Genomic DNA, 16205 nt, shown 5'->3' with positions numbered 1-16205 from the left:
AGAGACTGGAAGGCTTCACAGATGCAGATTGGGGAGGATGTCGTGACACGAGACGATCAACAGCTGGGTATCTCTTCAACATTGGAAGTGGAGCAATCAGTTGGCAATCGAAACGCCAGGGCGTCGGTGCCTTCTCAACCTGCGAAGCCGAATTTCTAGGGCAGACACAAGCCACCAAAGAAGCAGTCTGGCTGAGAAGGCTTCTCAACGAATTGAATATGAACCAAGGAACAAACGCCACGATCATCTGCGGGGATAACCAAGGAGCCATTGCGCTCTCCTCGAACCCACAATACCACTCCCGCACAAAACATATGGAGATCCAACGCAAGTGGCAGGGAGAGGTCCAGGACAACGGAACAGTCAAACTCAAGTATATCCCCACCACAGAACAAATTGCTGATGGGTTCACCAAACCCCTTGCTCGGGAAAGATTTGAGTGGTTTCGGAGAGGGCTTGGCATCGAGTGATTGCGACACCTTATTTATATTGAACGAGATTAAGGCGCAGGGCATCCTTTCCTTCCTTTCTTCACAAATGAAGTTTTTGAAGGTTTTAATGGAGCCCGTCGCAACCGCGATCATATGGCCGCTGACACCATTGGTAATGGGTTGCCATCGAGTGGGAGTGTTGAGTATCGCGGTGGTTAAAGCTTATGGCGGGACTAGAGATGGACATATCAATAGATGTATTCCCACTTTTGATAGTAACCTCAACAAGAACACTACAACTACCTATCTCAACACATATATTCATATTCGCGGAGTGCGAATATGAATATGTTGTATATTCGCATTCCTTTATTCCTTTCGGAACCCTAGTGGGCGGCCCTCGGAGGGCGGCTCGCGGGCGGTTATGAGGTCTATGTTTTATACACCCTTATGAAAAAAGGGACCCTCATTGAGGGACCCTTGGCGGGTGGAGGGTCTGGACCTTAGACCCCCCGGCCAGGTCTAACGGGTGGTATCCGTGTGGTGCTTTGAACTGTTCCTCTGCCGAACCCCGCTACTGAACCGCGATCACCTGGTGCTCAAGGCGTACCTCCTCCCCTCTACCGCCCTCGACACATGTGGTCGACAGCTACCAAGGATGTTTGGGTGAGAACCGGCTATCTACACCGAGAGTCATGGCACATAGCCAACAACAAGGACGAAGCATTGTTTAAAAGAAAGAAGAAGACATCGCAATACTGGAAATCAAGTCCAACTGTGCACAGATCACATTGCCATACTAGCTCTCTTGAGCGCTGTAATAATAGCATCTATCAACGCGTGAAAAATGATCACTTCACTCCAGTCCGACTATCTTAAGGGAATCCTTCCAGAGACGATCCTCCTCCTCAGGGTTATATGTTTGCTTCACCCATCCGGCGCCGAAGGTTTGGCCATCGTCCTCACCACGGTCCGCTTCCTTGCAGTCCTCGAGATACTTGCCACCCTTTGCCTCCCACTCCTTGCCCACAGCCGCCCACACTGTCGTAGCCGCTCCCTGCTGGGAAGACTTTAAGATCTTCAGAATGTAGGGGTTGGTCATAATAGCCTCTAAGAACTCCGGAGGCATATTACGGGATATATCAGTGTTGATCGCGCCGGGGTGGAGACTGGTAGCATGTAGTCCCTGGGAACCATATAACCGCTCAATGGTGTTGGCCAAATATACCGCAGCAAGCTTAGCGTTGTTATACGCAGTTTCGTGGCTATATTCGCTCTTTTCGAAGTTGTAGTTGTCGCTACTTGGGAGAGTGCTAGCTCGGTGGGCAGATGAAGCCACGACCACGACTCGCGAATTGAGCTCGGGAGTCACACTGACTAGCAAAGCTTCCTTCAGAAGCTGGAAGAGGAGGAAGAACCCCACATAGTTGCCAGAGAATTGCGCCTCAATGCTATCTTCGGTGAGCGTACGGTTCTGGATGCCCATAACACCCGCGCCGTTGATAAGAATGTTGACCTGGCCCTTGGACGCGGCGAGGATTTCTTTAGCCCCAGCACGAATACTCGCAAATGAGTCCAGATCCAAGTCGATCAGCGAGACTCGGCCGGGTTCTAGGATCCCGGCGAGGTTCTTCTCGGCCTTAGATCGGTTGCGGGCTGTGAGGAACAGAGTGGCCCCGGTGGTCTTCAAGGCACGAGCTGTCTCGAGACCAATGCCTGATGTGGCTCCAGTGATGACAATAACCTTACCGGCCAGCTTTCCTTCGGCACCCTCATCTTTGATGATTTGAAGGGCGGTTGGTCGTGCATCTCCGGCGCCTTGAGGGTCGAGATGCGCGGCAGCGTAGGGGCTTGGCGAGCCCATGTTGAGAAGCAGAGGAGAAGACTTTCAGATAAATATCAAGGTATAATGACTTGAATGAATCGACAATTATGGCTACTTATGTGAGTCCATTCTTTGTATAGTTCGGCCTCCAGTTTCTCCGTCCATGGCCGATGTGCGCGGTTTGTCATCCTTTGCGGCCGCAAATGCGGTCGCAAATGATCCGGTCATCTCCGCCCAATTTCCGCCTGTCATACACATCCCGCATTTTGCGGTCATCTTTCCCCACTTAGTCTCCTTGCTGCGGCCGTCAAAGCCCGCCAGAAACCGAACTCCGTCCACCTTCTACCTTCATCATGCAGACCCCCAGTCATGAACCCAGCCTCGACCTATCCCCCCAGTCCTGCCAATCCTGCAGGTCTCGCAAGAGGAAATGCGACAAGGCACTCCCCAGATGCTCCCTCTGTGCTAAGTAAACACGAATGATTACATTACAGCAGCAGAGCTAACGCGGGCCAACGCAGGCGTAATCAAAATTGCGAGTATTGGAGACCAGATGCGCTTAGTCACTCGGCCACCACTTCAAGCCCGGAGCGAGGATGGTACCCCTCCCCTCTGGACGAGCAGGCAGATGTTCGGACTATTGACTTTCCGACCATCTTGTTTCTCGATCCGGCTCTGCTACGGCACGGCTTAGTGGAGACTTCACCTGCGACAGGGACTGTCCCGCAGTGCATTATACGACTACTAGGCGATTTGGATGAAATCCAGCTCACGGCAACGCGGTTTTTCGAGCATGTTCATCTATGGATGCCCTTCATCTCGAAGAAGCGCTTTTACGACTTATACCTGCAGCCCTCATTCCACTGGCGGCCCGATGTTGTTCTTCTTTTATTGGCACTGAAGCTCATCACTACCTTCCCGCCGGCTGGTTCTCGTAGTCCCCGGACAGCCTTGTATAACTCAACTAAACATTTTTATCTAAACGTGGAAGGGTGTTTCTCTATTTTAGTACTGCAAGCTGGAGTTCTTGTTGCTCTTTATGAGCTAGGACACGGGATCTACCCTGCTGCATTCTTGTCGATCGGGACCTGTGCGAGGTATGCCTATGCCTTGGGTATTAATGTCAGTCGCACGGTGCCGAGTCGGAGAGTGCTCACTTTGGTGGAGGTTGAGGAGCGACGGAGGGTCTGGTGGGCTATTGTCATTTTAGACCGGTTCGTTGCTGTCCACCGTGAGTCTTTTATTTCGGATACTAACAACACAAAAGCTTTGTGAGCATCGGCTGCCCGGGACGGCCCTTTGCAACTGCAGATCCAAAATTGGATGACTTTTTACCAGCAGATGATGCTGCATGGGACCAGGGGGTATGTCAATTCGTGATCTTTGGCTTTTAGCTGCTGATCTTGAAATTAGACCGTCAAACCCGATAGGTTCTCGACTCTCTCGTCTCCAATGACGGGACATATGAGTAAATTTGCTCTGCTTTGTCAAGCCGCCAGATTATTGGGCCAAGTTCTCTATCACCTCTCAACCGACTTCACCAGCGAAGATGATGTTTGGATACAGCTCGATCGTACCCTGCAGTCAATGTTAGCCGCTGCATTGAATATTGATTTCCCGGACTATGATCAAATCACCTTCGTGTACAGGTTAGTACTACAATGGCCACCCTTATCTTGTACAGGCGTTTACACCAAACTTAGTGCCCTGGTCGCCCTATACACACCCTGGTTATTATCCGATGCAGTTGAAGAAATCGAGGCCTATCGTCCACGACGAGCGAAGGTTATCCTTCAACAAATCACGGAGCGTATTAGTGCAAATTTAATCGAGCGACAATGCTTCTTGGGTCGGGATCCAGAGGATATGTCCCCGTGGGGCCTGTATTTTGCCTATCGCATCTGTGGCGCCCATATGCGGACCAGCAGTAAATCAGCGCATGGCCTTGAGGTGGTGAGGAGCCTGCGTGAGGGGTTCATGAGTATTGATGTACGGTGGAATGTTGCGGGTGTTTATCTGCAGCTATTGGAGGCCCAGGAGGCTATCAATATGGAGGCGTGAGTTTGTGATCTATATATTGCATTCAATTATGTTCACATCTTCCTATGCAATTATGAACAGTTCAACCATGTTTTCCATCGCAATCTCTATCCAAGCCATCGACAGACCAGAATAGACGACTCCCAGTGACAACTAAACTCTACATAAGCGCCCGTTTCCGTCTTCATCCCACCGGTCACTTCCCACTCCCGTCTTCACATACAATAACTGCTGTGGGTCGTACTTGTTCTTGACACTCAGCAGTCTCTCGTACTTATTACCGTAGAAGCTTTCCTTCCAATCTGCGTACAGATGATTGGCCTCATTCAGATAGACCATACCACCCGGTGTCGCCTTATCCATCATCGGCTGCAGTGTTTTAGCAGCATACTCATCCCGCGCCGTCATTTCCTCTGGCGTCGCGTTCCAGTCCCAGCTGCCCGCAGGAGCACAAAGAAGCATCCCATCGCGCCACGCGAGATGCAACGAGTTATCCGGATGGGATTGGGTGGCGACAGTGAAACTGTCGCAGTAGAAGGGAGAGAAGGCTTCCACAAGAGTAATATTGCGGAAAAGGTCTGTGACGACAGCATTCGTGGTAGAGTTTGCCACGAGTGATCGAGGGATGATGCGGCTGTTGGTGAAAGGATAGAAAGCGTCGTAACCGTAGGGGGCTGGACCCAGGTAGGTGTAAAAGTGGGTATAGTAGTTGGGTGAGACTTGTGGCGTATTGTAAGGAGTGATATTGCGGTGAGCTAGGTCAGCTAAGAATGGCTTAAGCAACCGATTGACCTCGGTGAGATTTGCACCAGGCATTGTTCCGTATGCGGATAGGGAGTTCTTCTCGACGGAGTAAGTGAAGGAGTTGCCGCCATCAAGGAAATCAGGAAGGAGTGCGTGGAATACACCCACGGCCTCCCAGTAAGCAGCGTTGCCAACGATCGAGTCGTTGAAGCTGAGAAGGGTACCACCCACTATACTGTCCGTGTGCAATCGAGCGGTCATCGAGAGAACGACGGCAAAAGTGCCACCGCCACCACCGCTGAGGGCCCAGTAGAGGTCCGAGTTTTGATTTGGGGTCGCTATGAGGTGCTGACCGTCGACTGTGACAACCTCCCACTCCAGCACATTGTCGGCACTCGTGCCGTAGGAGCTAGAGAGGATTGAGTGGCCGCCGCCCTGTGTATAACCACCTACGACACCGACGGTAGGACAGGTACCCCCAACCATGCGGTGACCTGTCGAATTGGCAAGCCCGTAGGCTTCCCATCCTTCAATACCAGCACCTAGCTTTGCAGCGGGCCCTTTATAATAGGGGGGAGCTGTAGGAAGGGATGTACTCGGTGGACTTGAGATTGTGTGTCCAGAGGGACAAGCTGCCTCTCCCGGTGGACTTGCCCAGGTAGCTGTTTTTATTAGTAAATTCTGGTTCAAATATCAATTGAGAGGTATAGTACGTACTCATGTCCTGTGTTCTTGATCACGATTCTTATGTTGTACTTTTTAGCAAACGCAATGGCGCCCCGGACATCGTTTACTCCAGTGACATTGACAACGTAGTTGGGGAAGTTGCCCAGCTCACAATTCTGAGACACATTGGTGAAGGGAACGCAAGTGTAGTTCTGGAAGTACTGGCTGAGAACATCTCCAGGAGCGGAAATACTGGCGTGTGTCAGTGATGGGACCCCATTTGGACAGACTGTGAGACTCACTGGCTGGGAAGTGCCACATCCCATGTAGTTTTGAGTTGGGCACAGGCCGAGGAATCAAAAGTTCCGAAAGAAGATTCATGGCATACGCTAGCCTCAGGTATAGTTGCAATCAAGTTTCCATTGATGGTCTTGTTGAGCTTGGCCCACTCGTGGGATTTGGGCCATGCGGCGTCCCCAGGGAGAGCACGACACGATGGCAGATTGGAATGACTGGTACTTGTTGCCAGTCCAAAGGCCGTACTTATCAGACCAAGAAACACAAGAGATTTCGTAGACATGATGGGTATCCCACTAAGTGAACAGGGAATGAATGGTTGTGATTCGAGCCAACAAGCTTTCCCTCGAGGGGGCTTTTATACCTGACACGAGAAGAGGTGGACATTCATGTTAGCGGAGCCAGTACATCCGGAAATCCCATCATGACAATGGCTGAGCAAGAAAAGTCAACTCCCAATCTAGTTAGCTAGAGCTTCCTTCCGTACCTGACAATCGCCACATGGTCGCCAAGCGATGAGATCGCAGCTGAGGCTTAGCAGCATGGCACGTTAGCGGCAGAAGCCTGCATGAAGTGGCATGATGGGCTGTCTTAACGCTTGATCAACTGAAATCAAGGATTGAAATAACTGGCCTTAAGACTATTGCCAATAGCTCTTTTCAATTTGCTGATTGATGCCACCTGGGAAAGAGTTGGTTGTCTTTTTCCATGGCGGTGGATTCTCGGCCTCTCTTCGTTGTCGCGGATGCTCCGATGGCTCGCTCGGTCATCAGTGAGACCGGCTCATGGCTACCGACAAGCCTTCAATTTGGACATGGGCAAGAGGCTCATGGCCGTCAGAATATGGTGAGTTGCTAATACATTGGCTGTCAATTTCTGTTCGGACAGGGTAATGTAGAAGAGAGGAATGGAGAGACTTTGGAAGTTTACCGTATGGCTAAGCAAAGGGCATCAAGCCTTCCTGAAATGGGCTTGCTTAATGCGCCAGGCGAAGTGCCCGTGTCAATCATTTCTTCTGAAACAACAAAGACGCAAGTGTAGTGAGATTAAATGGCTTGGCCCGTCAGGTTGTTGCAGCTGGTCTAGTCTCGAAGACGAGGGGGAACATAGCTCTGTCAGGTCTAGTGTAAAGAATCATCAGCGATATTTTCTGAACAATGGAGAGCCCATAACAGCCAGCGTTCATTTTGAGATCGAAGTGCAGTACCGGGCGTTGGGGAAGAGCAGGGAAAAGCCCAAGCGTGACTTACAAGACATCGAGTGACTTGCGATAGAAAGTTTGCCAACCCACAGAGCCGTCAGCACATGATATCTGCTATCAATTTTGCCGTAGTTTTTGGACTCACGTTGTCGGTAAATGCTGTTCACTGTAGGGAATTTTGTAAAGTATGACATCTATTTATCATCAATCATTAGTAGGTACCCTGTGAAGGCAGCTTGGAACTTACTGTGCCCCCAGCTTGGACCACTCCAGATCCTTGAAACGTTTGTTCAATAAATTCTCAGTGTTGAGCGGAGGATGGGCTAATATTGAGTATCCTCCGCGTTAGCATGGTTTCAAATGATTGGGCACCTACACTCACTTCTTGAAGGATTGACTATTGAGAAAAGTTAGGCTTCAATGATGTAAGAGGTCAGCTCATTTTATTGCATGATTTGGAGGTCAATCCATACCAAAGAGTAGCCGTGGAGACGAATCATACTTGACACTTTTTGTTCCAGAATCACAAAGGAATTATTGTGAACGATGGTACTGCTGGCCAAGGACCGGGTATTTATAGTTATTCAGCAAGTCATTCACTCTGCGTCAATAAGATCATCATGTTTAATTGCGAGGGCTCAAACACGAACTTCTCTTCAATGATGACTGACTCAACATTTCATCATTGGTTTAATGCAACTCTCAGAGGAATTAAATTTTGCGCATGGTGATCCAGACAGAAAATAGAAACGTTTCTGGCTGTTGGCATTGTTTAAACAGCCATGATACCGTAGATACAAACCGATAACAGTTATCAACATTCATCACCGTCAGTCCGCCCTTTACTGCGACGGGCAAGGTGACAAGATCGTGCGATTTCATCCCACTCACCGGCGATGAGCCCGTGACTCCACGCAACAGCAACTCACCAAAGGCAGGCAGACCGCAGGGTTGTTTGTTCGTTGCCTACCTCCCATATCGGGGAAAATCCATCACCTACACAATATCAAGTAGATACAAGCTATGGGTCGGCGCGCGGCTGATTCGCACAGCCCCATCTCACAACAGAGTTTCTTGTAGGGTGAGCCAGTCACTAGTTCGATTACGTTTTTGAATAACAAACCTCTGCGGTCAGCCGCGTCTTTGCAAAGGCATTACCTGCATCAATCTCCTGGGAACGAAGCGGATGCGGGTGGGTACTACTACTCGGAAACATAAGCCAATTAGTGCCATCAATGGCCCACATGCTCACAAGTCGTCTTTGAAATTATTGGTTAATAATTGGCCTTGGCTCCCAGGAGCCTGTGGGTCACCAATAATAATGCTATCGTTGGATAGTACTAATAAAATGATATTTGCCAAGGATATACGCTTAGTTCGATGGGGTTCGGTACATGGGAGAATCTTCTCAAGAGGAAATCAGTCACAGGAAAACCGACTGAAGAGCACAGGCGGCCCAGAAGGGTAAACGTCATATGAGCTGGCTCTTCGTACTACTTCCCTCCTAGTCCGATCATTCTAGGCCCAGACCAGTCTTGAGATAGCCAAGAGCCACACTGCCCCATTGAGTATTGCTTTCATTCGCGTATCAGCTGTGCAGAAGGAGTGATTCCCCGCAGTGGAAAGGCGTACTTAGCATGGGGCGGAAGCTCCTGCACTCAGGCTCGGTAAGTCTCACTCTATCATAATTCGAGGCTCGAGGCAATCGGTCTCTGACGATTGCTATACAGTTCCTCATACACCGAAACTTAAAGTATGTGGATTCTTCATGTTTGCATAATTCGGATTTGGGACATTTTTTGAGTAAAACTGATGCGCTCATCATCGGTGAGTGGAATGAAAAGGCATAACCACTTGCCACCCCTCCTGTCGCAATAAAATAGGGACCCATGTTGATGAATGTTGAAACATGTCGTCGGCGCTTTTCTGCGGTATCGCTGCGAGTGTTGAAACGAGAACAACAGTGAGGGAGGCCTTTTGATATACTCAGTCAGCAACAAAAGCCGTGATGTCGCCGAATACTACTTCAATCAAAGGTTAAATGTTAAACCAGCTGCAATTCTGATGGTCAGCGGTGTTGAGACCCTCACAATTCGCAAGGATTGTTACATCGACTCGAGAGTAAGGGTTGGATGCAATGCTATAAGTACCGGGACTCTCGCCAACAGAACGGTCGTTCTCAAGCATTCCTTTGTCATCCTGGAGCAAAGAATATCGAACACTTCTCGACTGCGCCAACTGCTCTCCTCCAGTATGGACTGACCCAACCCCGAACCGTCATGCACTTGTGATCGAACTGACCTGTCGTATCGCCTCTATTCCGTCTATGCTCGACACTGAAATCTGTAAAGGGCAGGTAAGTGTAGTTGCCCGATCATTTGAGGCCATGCCAACGTGCAAGATGTTTAATCTCAGCTCCTTCTCGGTTGTTCCTCTGGGAGTTCAATCAAGGAACCTGGAATGGTCTCGATATTAAACTCAGGTTACGAAGACATTGAGTTATGAAAGGTCCCCCTAAGCAACCTACTGATGGTTTATCATAGATCGAAACCATCCACTACCAAGCCGACTTGACCAGACTAGAATGACGCACGCAGCAGTAGCTGGTAAAGTAAGTTTCGATCACTATGGCAGCTTCGAGAGTAGTTAGCCTGTGCTGACAGCTCTCCCGATATGAAGCCGATTGTTTTACCATGAGCCAGCCTATGTCTTGTAAGTTGCCCCATGCGTTGCCACTGCCTATTCCCAACGCCCGGGGCTGCATTTTGAACACCAGTGCGGAGTCTATCTATTTGTGGCTCTCTGTTCCTAAGAAAACATCGCTGATGTCTCTTTCTCGTCATAGGGCGAATGTCAATATTGCACTCGACATGACCGAGCTATATTCCCCCATCGTCCTTGAAACTAAGCCAGGTGCACCAGCCTGATTGGCCAGCCACTGACTCCCAATATGCTTGCGCCTTCGTTGTTTCTAAAGACTTTGTTGAAGCGACCACTTCGCCTGGCGTATTAGCGGGCCCAATTCAGGAAGCCTTGATGCGCTCCGGTTAGCCATACGGTAACATTCCTAAGTGTTTTTATCTCTTCAGCATTACCCTGTCCGATCGAAGGTTAATATTCAATGTATTAGAAACTTGCCGTATTCCGACACCTATGAACCGTTTTGTCCCACGCCCGATCCGAAGGCTCGTCGGTAGCCATGAGCCGGTTCCACGCTAGACTGAGCGAGCCATCACAGCATCCGGCGACAGCAAAGAGAAGCCTAGCATCGACGACCACCGAGAAAGACCACGGTTTAGATAGAGGCAGTATCATTCAATGATGCATCAAATTAACGACCACGAGCTGAGGGCCAGCGCTGTCGAGCCCTGGTTGTAGCTGAGCAAGCGACAAGCCAGGCTGCAGCACTGGATCTACCCCAGACCTCGCTGCGAGAGCAGTTGTTTTCAGGCCAGTTCCAAGTTTGCCCTGAGACCAAATACTATGAGTCTTTCCTCCAGTGGTACTTTGTCCTGGCACTTTTGAAGATTTGCCTGGCGCACGAAACAGCAAAGACGAAACAGCTAAGCCTTGGCAGATATTGCCCCCATCCATTCACCGCGGTACGGAATAATCGCGGGCCCTAGTGAACGTATAATCGAGCTGAACCCGCTATCTCGTCTCTGGTTTGCCTATGTTAATGTCAGACTACACTAACAGCAAATATGTACCACCCTCAGTTACCAGAACCATGCTGACATGGGCAGTGAAACACAGTCCTGGTTCGGCCGTTCCCACGAGTCCGATCGGGATAGTGTATTGTGGCTGATTGGGAATCTTATCTAGGCGGCGAGCAAGGTAAGTTGCGAACGCCCATCTTGCGCCAGCTGCTGATAATTGGTGCTAGATCGAATGTATCCAACGGCAAATTGCTTTGGCCATGTCCCAATGCAGGCAGGGATTCAAGGCTGCCACCATGCCCTATTTCATGAACGAAGCTGACAAGTACGTTCTCATCACTAAGATAATTTGGATGTCAATTAAACGTGTTGTCAAGTCGCTATAATGAAGTTGGCCTTGTTCCCCCGATGATATTGCTCAATGCAACCGCAACCCGACCGAATGCCTCCTCGATTTCACCACGGAGTGGCACGGACTCGCCGGCAGAAGCAGCCTCGCAAGTACGGCCAGTCGATTGCCGCGACGGTCACAATGGCCCAATTGTTATCCGAAAGATGCCAGGTCGGTTTGTGATACATGGTGGGGAAGACGTGCTTGTTGACTTCAAACGTTGCCGCTGATGTTTCTTTCAGAGTAGACATCTCACGTATGCCCCACGCGACACGCTCAGGAACGACGCGCTGCGACGCGTGAGTGCACCACACCGCCTTATCCCTCCCGCGGCACGCGATCCCGCATAGCAACATATTTAGAGCGAGTTCCATCGGGCAAATGAATCATCATCGTCATCATCATTCGGACGAACATCCTTTTGACAAACGCTGCTTGGTCGGTAAAGGGTACTCTGCTCGTCGATTTATTCAGGCATATTCAGGCAGAAAGGCAAGCACTTCCCGACCTTTTCGAATTGAGTCAACTTCCGAGGCGGGGCGAGTACTACCCAAGCTTGATTGGTCAGAGCAATCGCCAGCTCCCGACTCGAGATTACAAGTCTTCGCCCTCTCCTTTTCTCATCTCCATGGGTACATGAAGGTCGCCCAGGTGTGACTCAAGAGGTAGGCACCGACTGAAATGTCGCCTGGAAACCAGTGGTCAGCCGACGAGGTGACTATTGCAGTTTATTTTTCCTCGCGACAAATCTGCTGTAAAGCCGTGCGCTTCCTGCTCTTGCGTCGAGGCTATGACCGTTCTGTCCCCGCCATCGAACGCAAGCTTCTCTCGATATCCCAACACCATCCAGATTTGCGGTCTTCGGAAGGCAATTGGGAATTGAATGTTGCTGATTCTTGGATCGACGCCGTCCTTGGTGACCATGAGTCGGTCAACCAACTGATTCGATTTTCATCGGCGGACGCAGAAGATGTGATAACTGTATGTTTCAGACTCGGGTTATTATGGCCTTATTTTGCGCTCACGACTTTGCTCACCCAAAGCAGAATCAACGAACCTCTGACCTTCTGAAAATCTTCGAGCTCCTTAATCGTCATTTTCGAGGTTCTCAGAGCCCCTGGGAGCTGGAAATGCACCGCACTGAAGTTAATCAGCCGGCAGCGATGGTGTAGTGGCGGGTACTCCGAGGAAACCTACTGTGGGGTTCCAAAAGTACAGTATACGCTACGCGAAGAGAAGAATCGCTTAAACTGTGCTTCACGCCCTCGCCCTGGTGCTCCGCGGAAGCTCGGAGGAGGACCGAGATCATATATACGACACTATTCAAAGTGAGCCCTCTATCAAGCGAGAAGATCTCCTCGCTGAGGTTGATTGTAAGATAAAAAAAACTTCGATCTGGTGCCTCACACGAGATGGGCCTTCGGAAGTGGCGAAGGCTTGAACGGCCTGCCTTAAGCCTGATTCACGCTGCAAAACGACTTGCTGGGCTTCACAGTACCAACTATTGTGATATGAGGCTTGTGCAGATCAGGAAGCAAGCCGCGCCATCGGAATTAGTTACCGAGGTGTCTTTACAAAGAGCCAAGTTGATCGTGTCGCTGTGTATATAGCCTCAGTTGTTCTCTTTTGGATAGACAATTAAATCTTCCTTTTAATTACAACAAGGCCCGCGTCTGACAGCACTGACCGCAGTGCGGCTTGTGGTAGAATGGTTGCCTTCTGTAGCGGATTATCAGCACCGGGTTACTGACCTTGAAACTCCCACGATGATCAGAACGTACTTTGCCCGCTAATGTTCATGAAGAATAAGGTCGAGGTAGCAGCTTCCAGACGTGCGAAACTGCATTTCAGCACGACCAAGTCAATTGCTCGCTGGATGACTGGCGCGATCGACGATAAAGATCTACATATCATGAATGGTCAGTAAGGAGGCATATGGAGGCGCTTCAAAAAACTCACCGTTCTCGCGACCTGGTTTAAAATGCCCAAAGCCAGGCAATGTACGTCGGTTAGGACCGTGACGAACAGTATAGCAAAAGGGTTGTGACTCAAAACAGCTTACACGTCAGCACAGTGTCCAGCGCTTGAGCAGCGATACAGATACCTGCTATAAACGTATTATAACCAAGCATAGGCAAAATAGAGGCGAGGTTACACGTTTCAGTACGATCACAAGTATGAGATTTCGGATTCTATCCGTACCAGAAAGAGACTAAGTGGATGTTGGGGAAAGGTATGTACAGTATCCAACGTAGATCTGTTGGCTCATGTTGTCTCGTGCCAGCTCAAAGCAGTGGTCAGGCACGATGTGCTCAATTGTGTAAGCACAAGTGACGGGCGAAATAAAGGGGGAAAGTTTAGGGTCTTTTGCCTGCCTAGGGCTGATTGTGGTATGTCTTGCAAGTGACTGCTATGCTGGCGAGAGATCTGGGAAATTTATAGTGCTGTGGCCCGCCTTGTTGCTTGCGCAGCGAGAATTGTAAGGATCCCGACAGAGCTGGCCCTCAGATTGTGGCCTGTTAAACCGTTTCACCATTGATTTTATGCTGCTTTTGGTGGCACCACAGTTTTGTTTTCGGTGTGCGATCAACGATTAAGGAGTCATTTTCCTGGAGAGTCAACATCCTTTCAACATTCGTGGCACAGTTCCTACAGGTTAAAAGATAAAGGACGCGTCGTGCCAACTTTTATAAACATGGATCTGAATTAGTCGAGATGCATACTCGCTGTTGCTGCAATCGGTGGCACGAAAAGGATTCTGCGGCCTCATTTTACTTGTTCTCAACGACGATAATTGCTATTTCGGTGATGGATATTCGACGGCACTCAACATCGTGTTCCTCAACGCCCCCAAACAACGCCGATTCCTGAGGATATATTTCCGAGAAGATCAATGCATTCGAGCCTACCGCAAATGGAGGGGAGCAAGCGGAACATGGTAGGCAGATGTGGAAGCCATCCGTGACTCTGTCAATATTATCATGCAAACCATCTCGTTACTACTGTATCAGAAATCTCGAATAGTGCCAAGCAAGCACTCACCCTGCGATCTTGTTCCGTTGCTAAATATGATGATTCAGCCCTAGCTGATCATGTCGGAACGTTGTCGTTACAGTACGGACTAGTACAGGCATAGCCAATTGAGTACTCGAGAGTGTGGATTTTGAATACTATGGAAAGTACAGAATATATGCGATGTGGGCTTAGTAAGGTCGTTTAGAGCCATGCCAACATGGTTGAAAATAGGCATATGGGGATGCTGAATATTCCTCGGACGCACTAGTAAAACTGCGACCCTCTTGACACTAACTATCTCCCTTGTTGCGGGTATTAGTCATCTGGTGCCACTTTTTCATTGGTTCATTTGGATTTCAGTCGCAATTACTGCTTCATCCAAAACAATTCAACGCTGCTTTTCGCTTCCAATTCCTATTTTCCCCCGCTTTCGTTTCAGGCCCGATGCGTGCAACGCGCGCGTCTTCCAGTTGGGTGAACGATGAATAAGCCTATCCTGAGGGGTCCTAGTGGTATTTGACCACCCCTTCAGTTCATCAGTTTTCTTTCTTCCTCTTTTCTTTTCTTCATCTTCTGTCCTCTTCGCTCTCTTTTCTCCCGTCTAGGCAATGGCTTATGATGACGAGGATGATAACCCTTTCATGTGGCCCCCAGTGCCATGCGGGAACGCTTAGGACCCCGATGGCACGGCGGCCGCACGAGCGGCCAACACACCACCGCTGCTGCCGGCCAAACGACCGCGGGCTCTGACACTTCCACTTTCTTCTGAAGATGGTGGAGACAATGGAGATGACGAGGGCGGCAGGAGAGATGGAAGAGAGCAGCAAAGCAGCAGCAGCAGATACATGCTGCGAAACCGGCCTGGCCCAAATATCATAAAGGCTGCCCGCAAAACTTCATTTTCGGGCCGTCAGCGCACAGCCGACCAATCGCAGTCTCGGCTGCTTTCGACACTGCCCGTCGAGATTCGCCGAGATATATGGAGGCACGCCGTAGGCGGGCAGCTGCTTCACATGGCCCGTGTCCCCAACAGACTCGTCGCTCTTGAATGCGCCCAGCCAAAGGACCTGACTAAGGACCTGGAGACCCACAGGCATGACTGCTGGTGCATGACGAGAATCGGAGCCCTTCGTGGTACCTTTACACGCGTGTACCGAGCCAAGAACAGTGCCCAGCCCACACGACCTGCCAACCTTCTTCCTCTGCTGCAGACCTGTCGGCTAGTATACGCTGAAGCAGTGCCAATGCTATACCAAGACAACATCTTTGATGTTGATCACGTGGATACACTTCTTTACATGAAAAGATGTATACTTCCTCAGCGTCTACATCAGATTACAAGACTTAACTACTCCTGGGATTTTTCTCAACTTCTACACCCAGACTCTCCACGGTACAAGACCTGGTTTGAAGCGTGCAATGTGCTCTTAAGTCTCAGCAGACTACAGGAGCTTACAATACACCTCACCGGAACTTTCGATGTAACCTCGGAGTATTACGAAAGTAAGTCCTGGGTGCCTCTGCTAGATGGACTCAAGCAGGCCAAGGCAACCAGGCGATACGACGTTTATATCCCATGGTCCGAGGAGGAGTGCAGCAGGACTTCCCTTTCACCTTGGTGTCTCGGCCCCAGAAGCCGTCTACCCTACGGAAAACTGCCAAGGGCGAGACCGTTACGCTATTTTAGGCTTTGGATTAGGCTTTGCTGGAGTTGGCTCGGTGTGGCTTTTTGTAAAATCAATTCAATTAGCTAGCTTATCTTATCTTGGAGACGTTCTAGGCGCCGGTAACTTAGACTTCTAGAAGGATACCTATGCCAATACATGACGGATATGACCTCATCATCTGTACCTTGTGATAGCCGGACATGCATGCATTTAATTAAGAAAATGCCGGACTCGAGTAGTAAACTGATGGTCTCCTTGGCAGGTGGCCC

General features: G+C 49.8%; 5 protein-coding genes across 5 annotated transcripts; 2 read left to right on the top strand and 3 right to left on the bottom strand.

Annotated features, from left to right (window-relative positions):
• Positions 1–1287: 1287 nt before the first annotated feature.
• On the bottom strand, positions 1288–2295 carry N7509_006524 (Short-chain dehydrogenase/reductase SDR; the record flags this gene model as incomplete). The annotated part of the gene is made up of 1 exon (XM_056631161.1): positions 1288–2295. One exon carries the CDS (start codon positions 2293–2295, stop codon positions 1288–1290), a length of 1008 nt encoding a protein of 335 aa, XP_056488422.1.
• Positions 2296–2609: 314 nt separating this feature from the next.
• Positions 2610–4317, top strand: N7509_006523 (Zn(II)2Cys6 transcription factor; the record flags this gene model as incomplete). Its single annotated transcript, XM_056631160.1, has 5 exons — positions 2610–2725; positions 2778–3470; positions 3524–3620; positions 3670–3905; positions 3960–4317. 5 exons carry the CDS (start codon positions 2610–2612, stop codon positions 4315–4317), a joined length of 1500 nt encoding a protein of 499 aa, XP_056488421.1.
• A 132-nt stretch (positions 4318–4449) lies between these two features.
• N7509_006522 (uncharacterized protein) lies at positions 4450–6286 on the bottom strand (the record flags this gene model as incomplete). Its single annotated transcript, XM_056631159.1, has 3 exons — positions 4450–5689; positions 5758–5958; positions 6009–6286. The coding sequence occupies 3 exons, from the start codon at positions 6284–6286 to the stop codon at positions 4450–4452; spliced, it is 1719 nt and encodes a 572-aa protein (XP_056488420.1).
• Positions 6287–11935: 5649 nt separating this feature from the next.
• N7509_006521 (uncharacterized protein) lies at positions 11936–12325 on the top strand (the record flags this gene model as incomplete). The annotated part of the gene is made up of 1 exon (XM_056631158.1): positions 11936–12325. One exon carries the CDS (start codon positions 11936–11938, stop codon positions 12323–12325), a length of 390 nt encoding a protein of 129 aa, XP_056488419.1.
• A 2840-nt stretch (positions 12326–15165) lies between these two features.
• Positions 15166–15366, bottom strand: N7509_006520 (uncharacterized protein; the record flags this gene model as incomplete). Its single annotated transcript, XM_056631157.1, has 1 exon — positions 15166–15366. The coding sequence occupies one exon, from the start codon at positions 15364–15366 to the stop codon at positions 15166–15168; it is 201 nt and encodes a 66-aa protein (XP_056488418.1).
• Between the last annotated feature and the right edge of the window lie 839 nt (positions 15367–16205).

The sequence above is a fragment of the Penicillium cosmopolitanum genome (genome assembly GCF_028827165.1).
Source record: "Penicillium cosmopolitanum strain IBT 29677 chromosome Unknown utg000007l:1.0-333516.0:1.0-333752.0, whole genome shotgun sequence".
NCBI lineage: Eukaryota > Fungi > Ascomycota > Eurotiomycetes > Eurotiales > Aspergillaceae > Penicillium > Penicillium cosmopolitanum.
The sequence above is the reverse complement of the archived record's forward strand: the minus strand, read 5'-3'. Positions and strand labels throughout refer to the sequence as shown.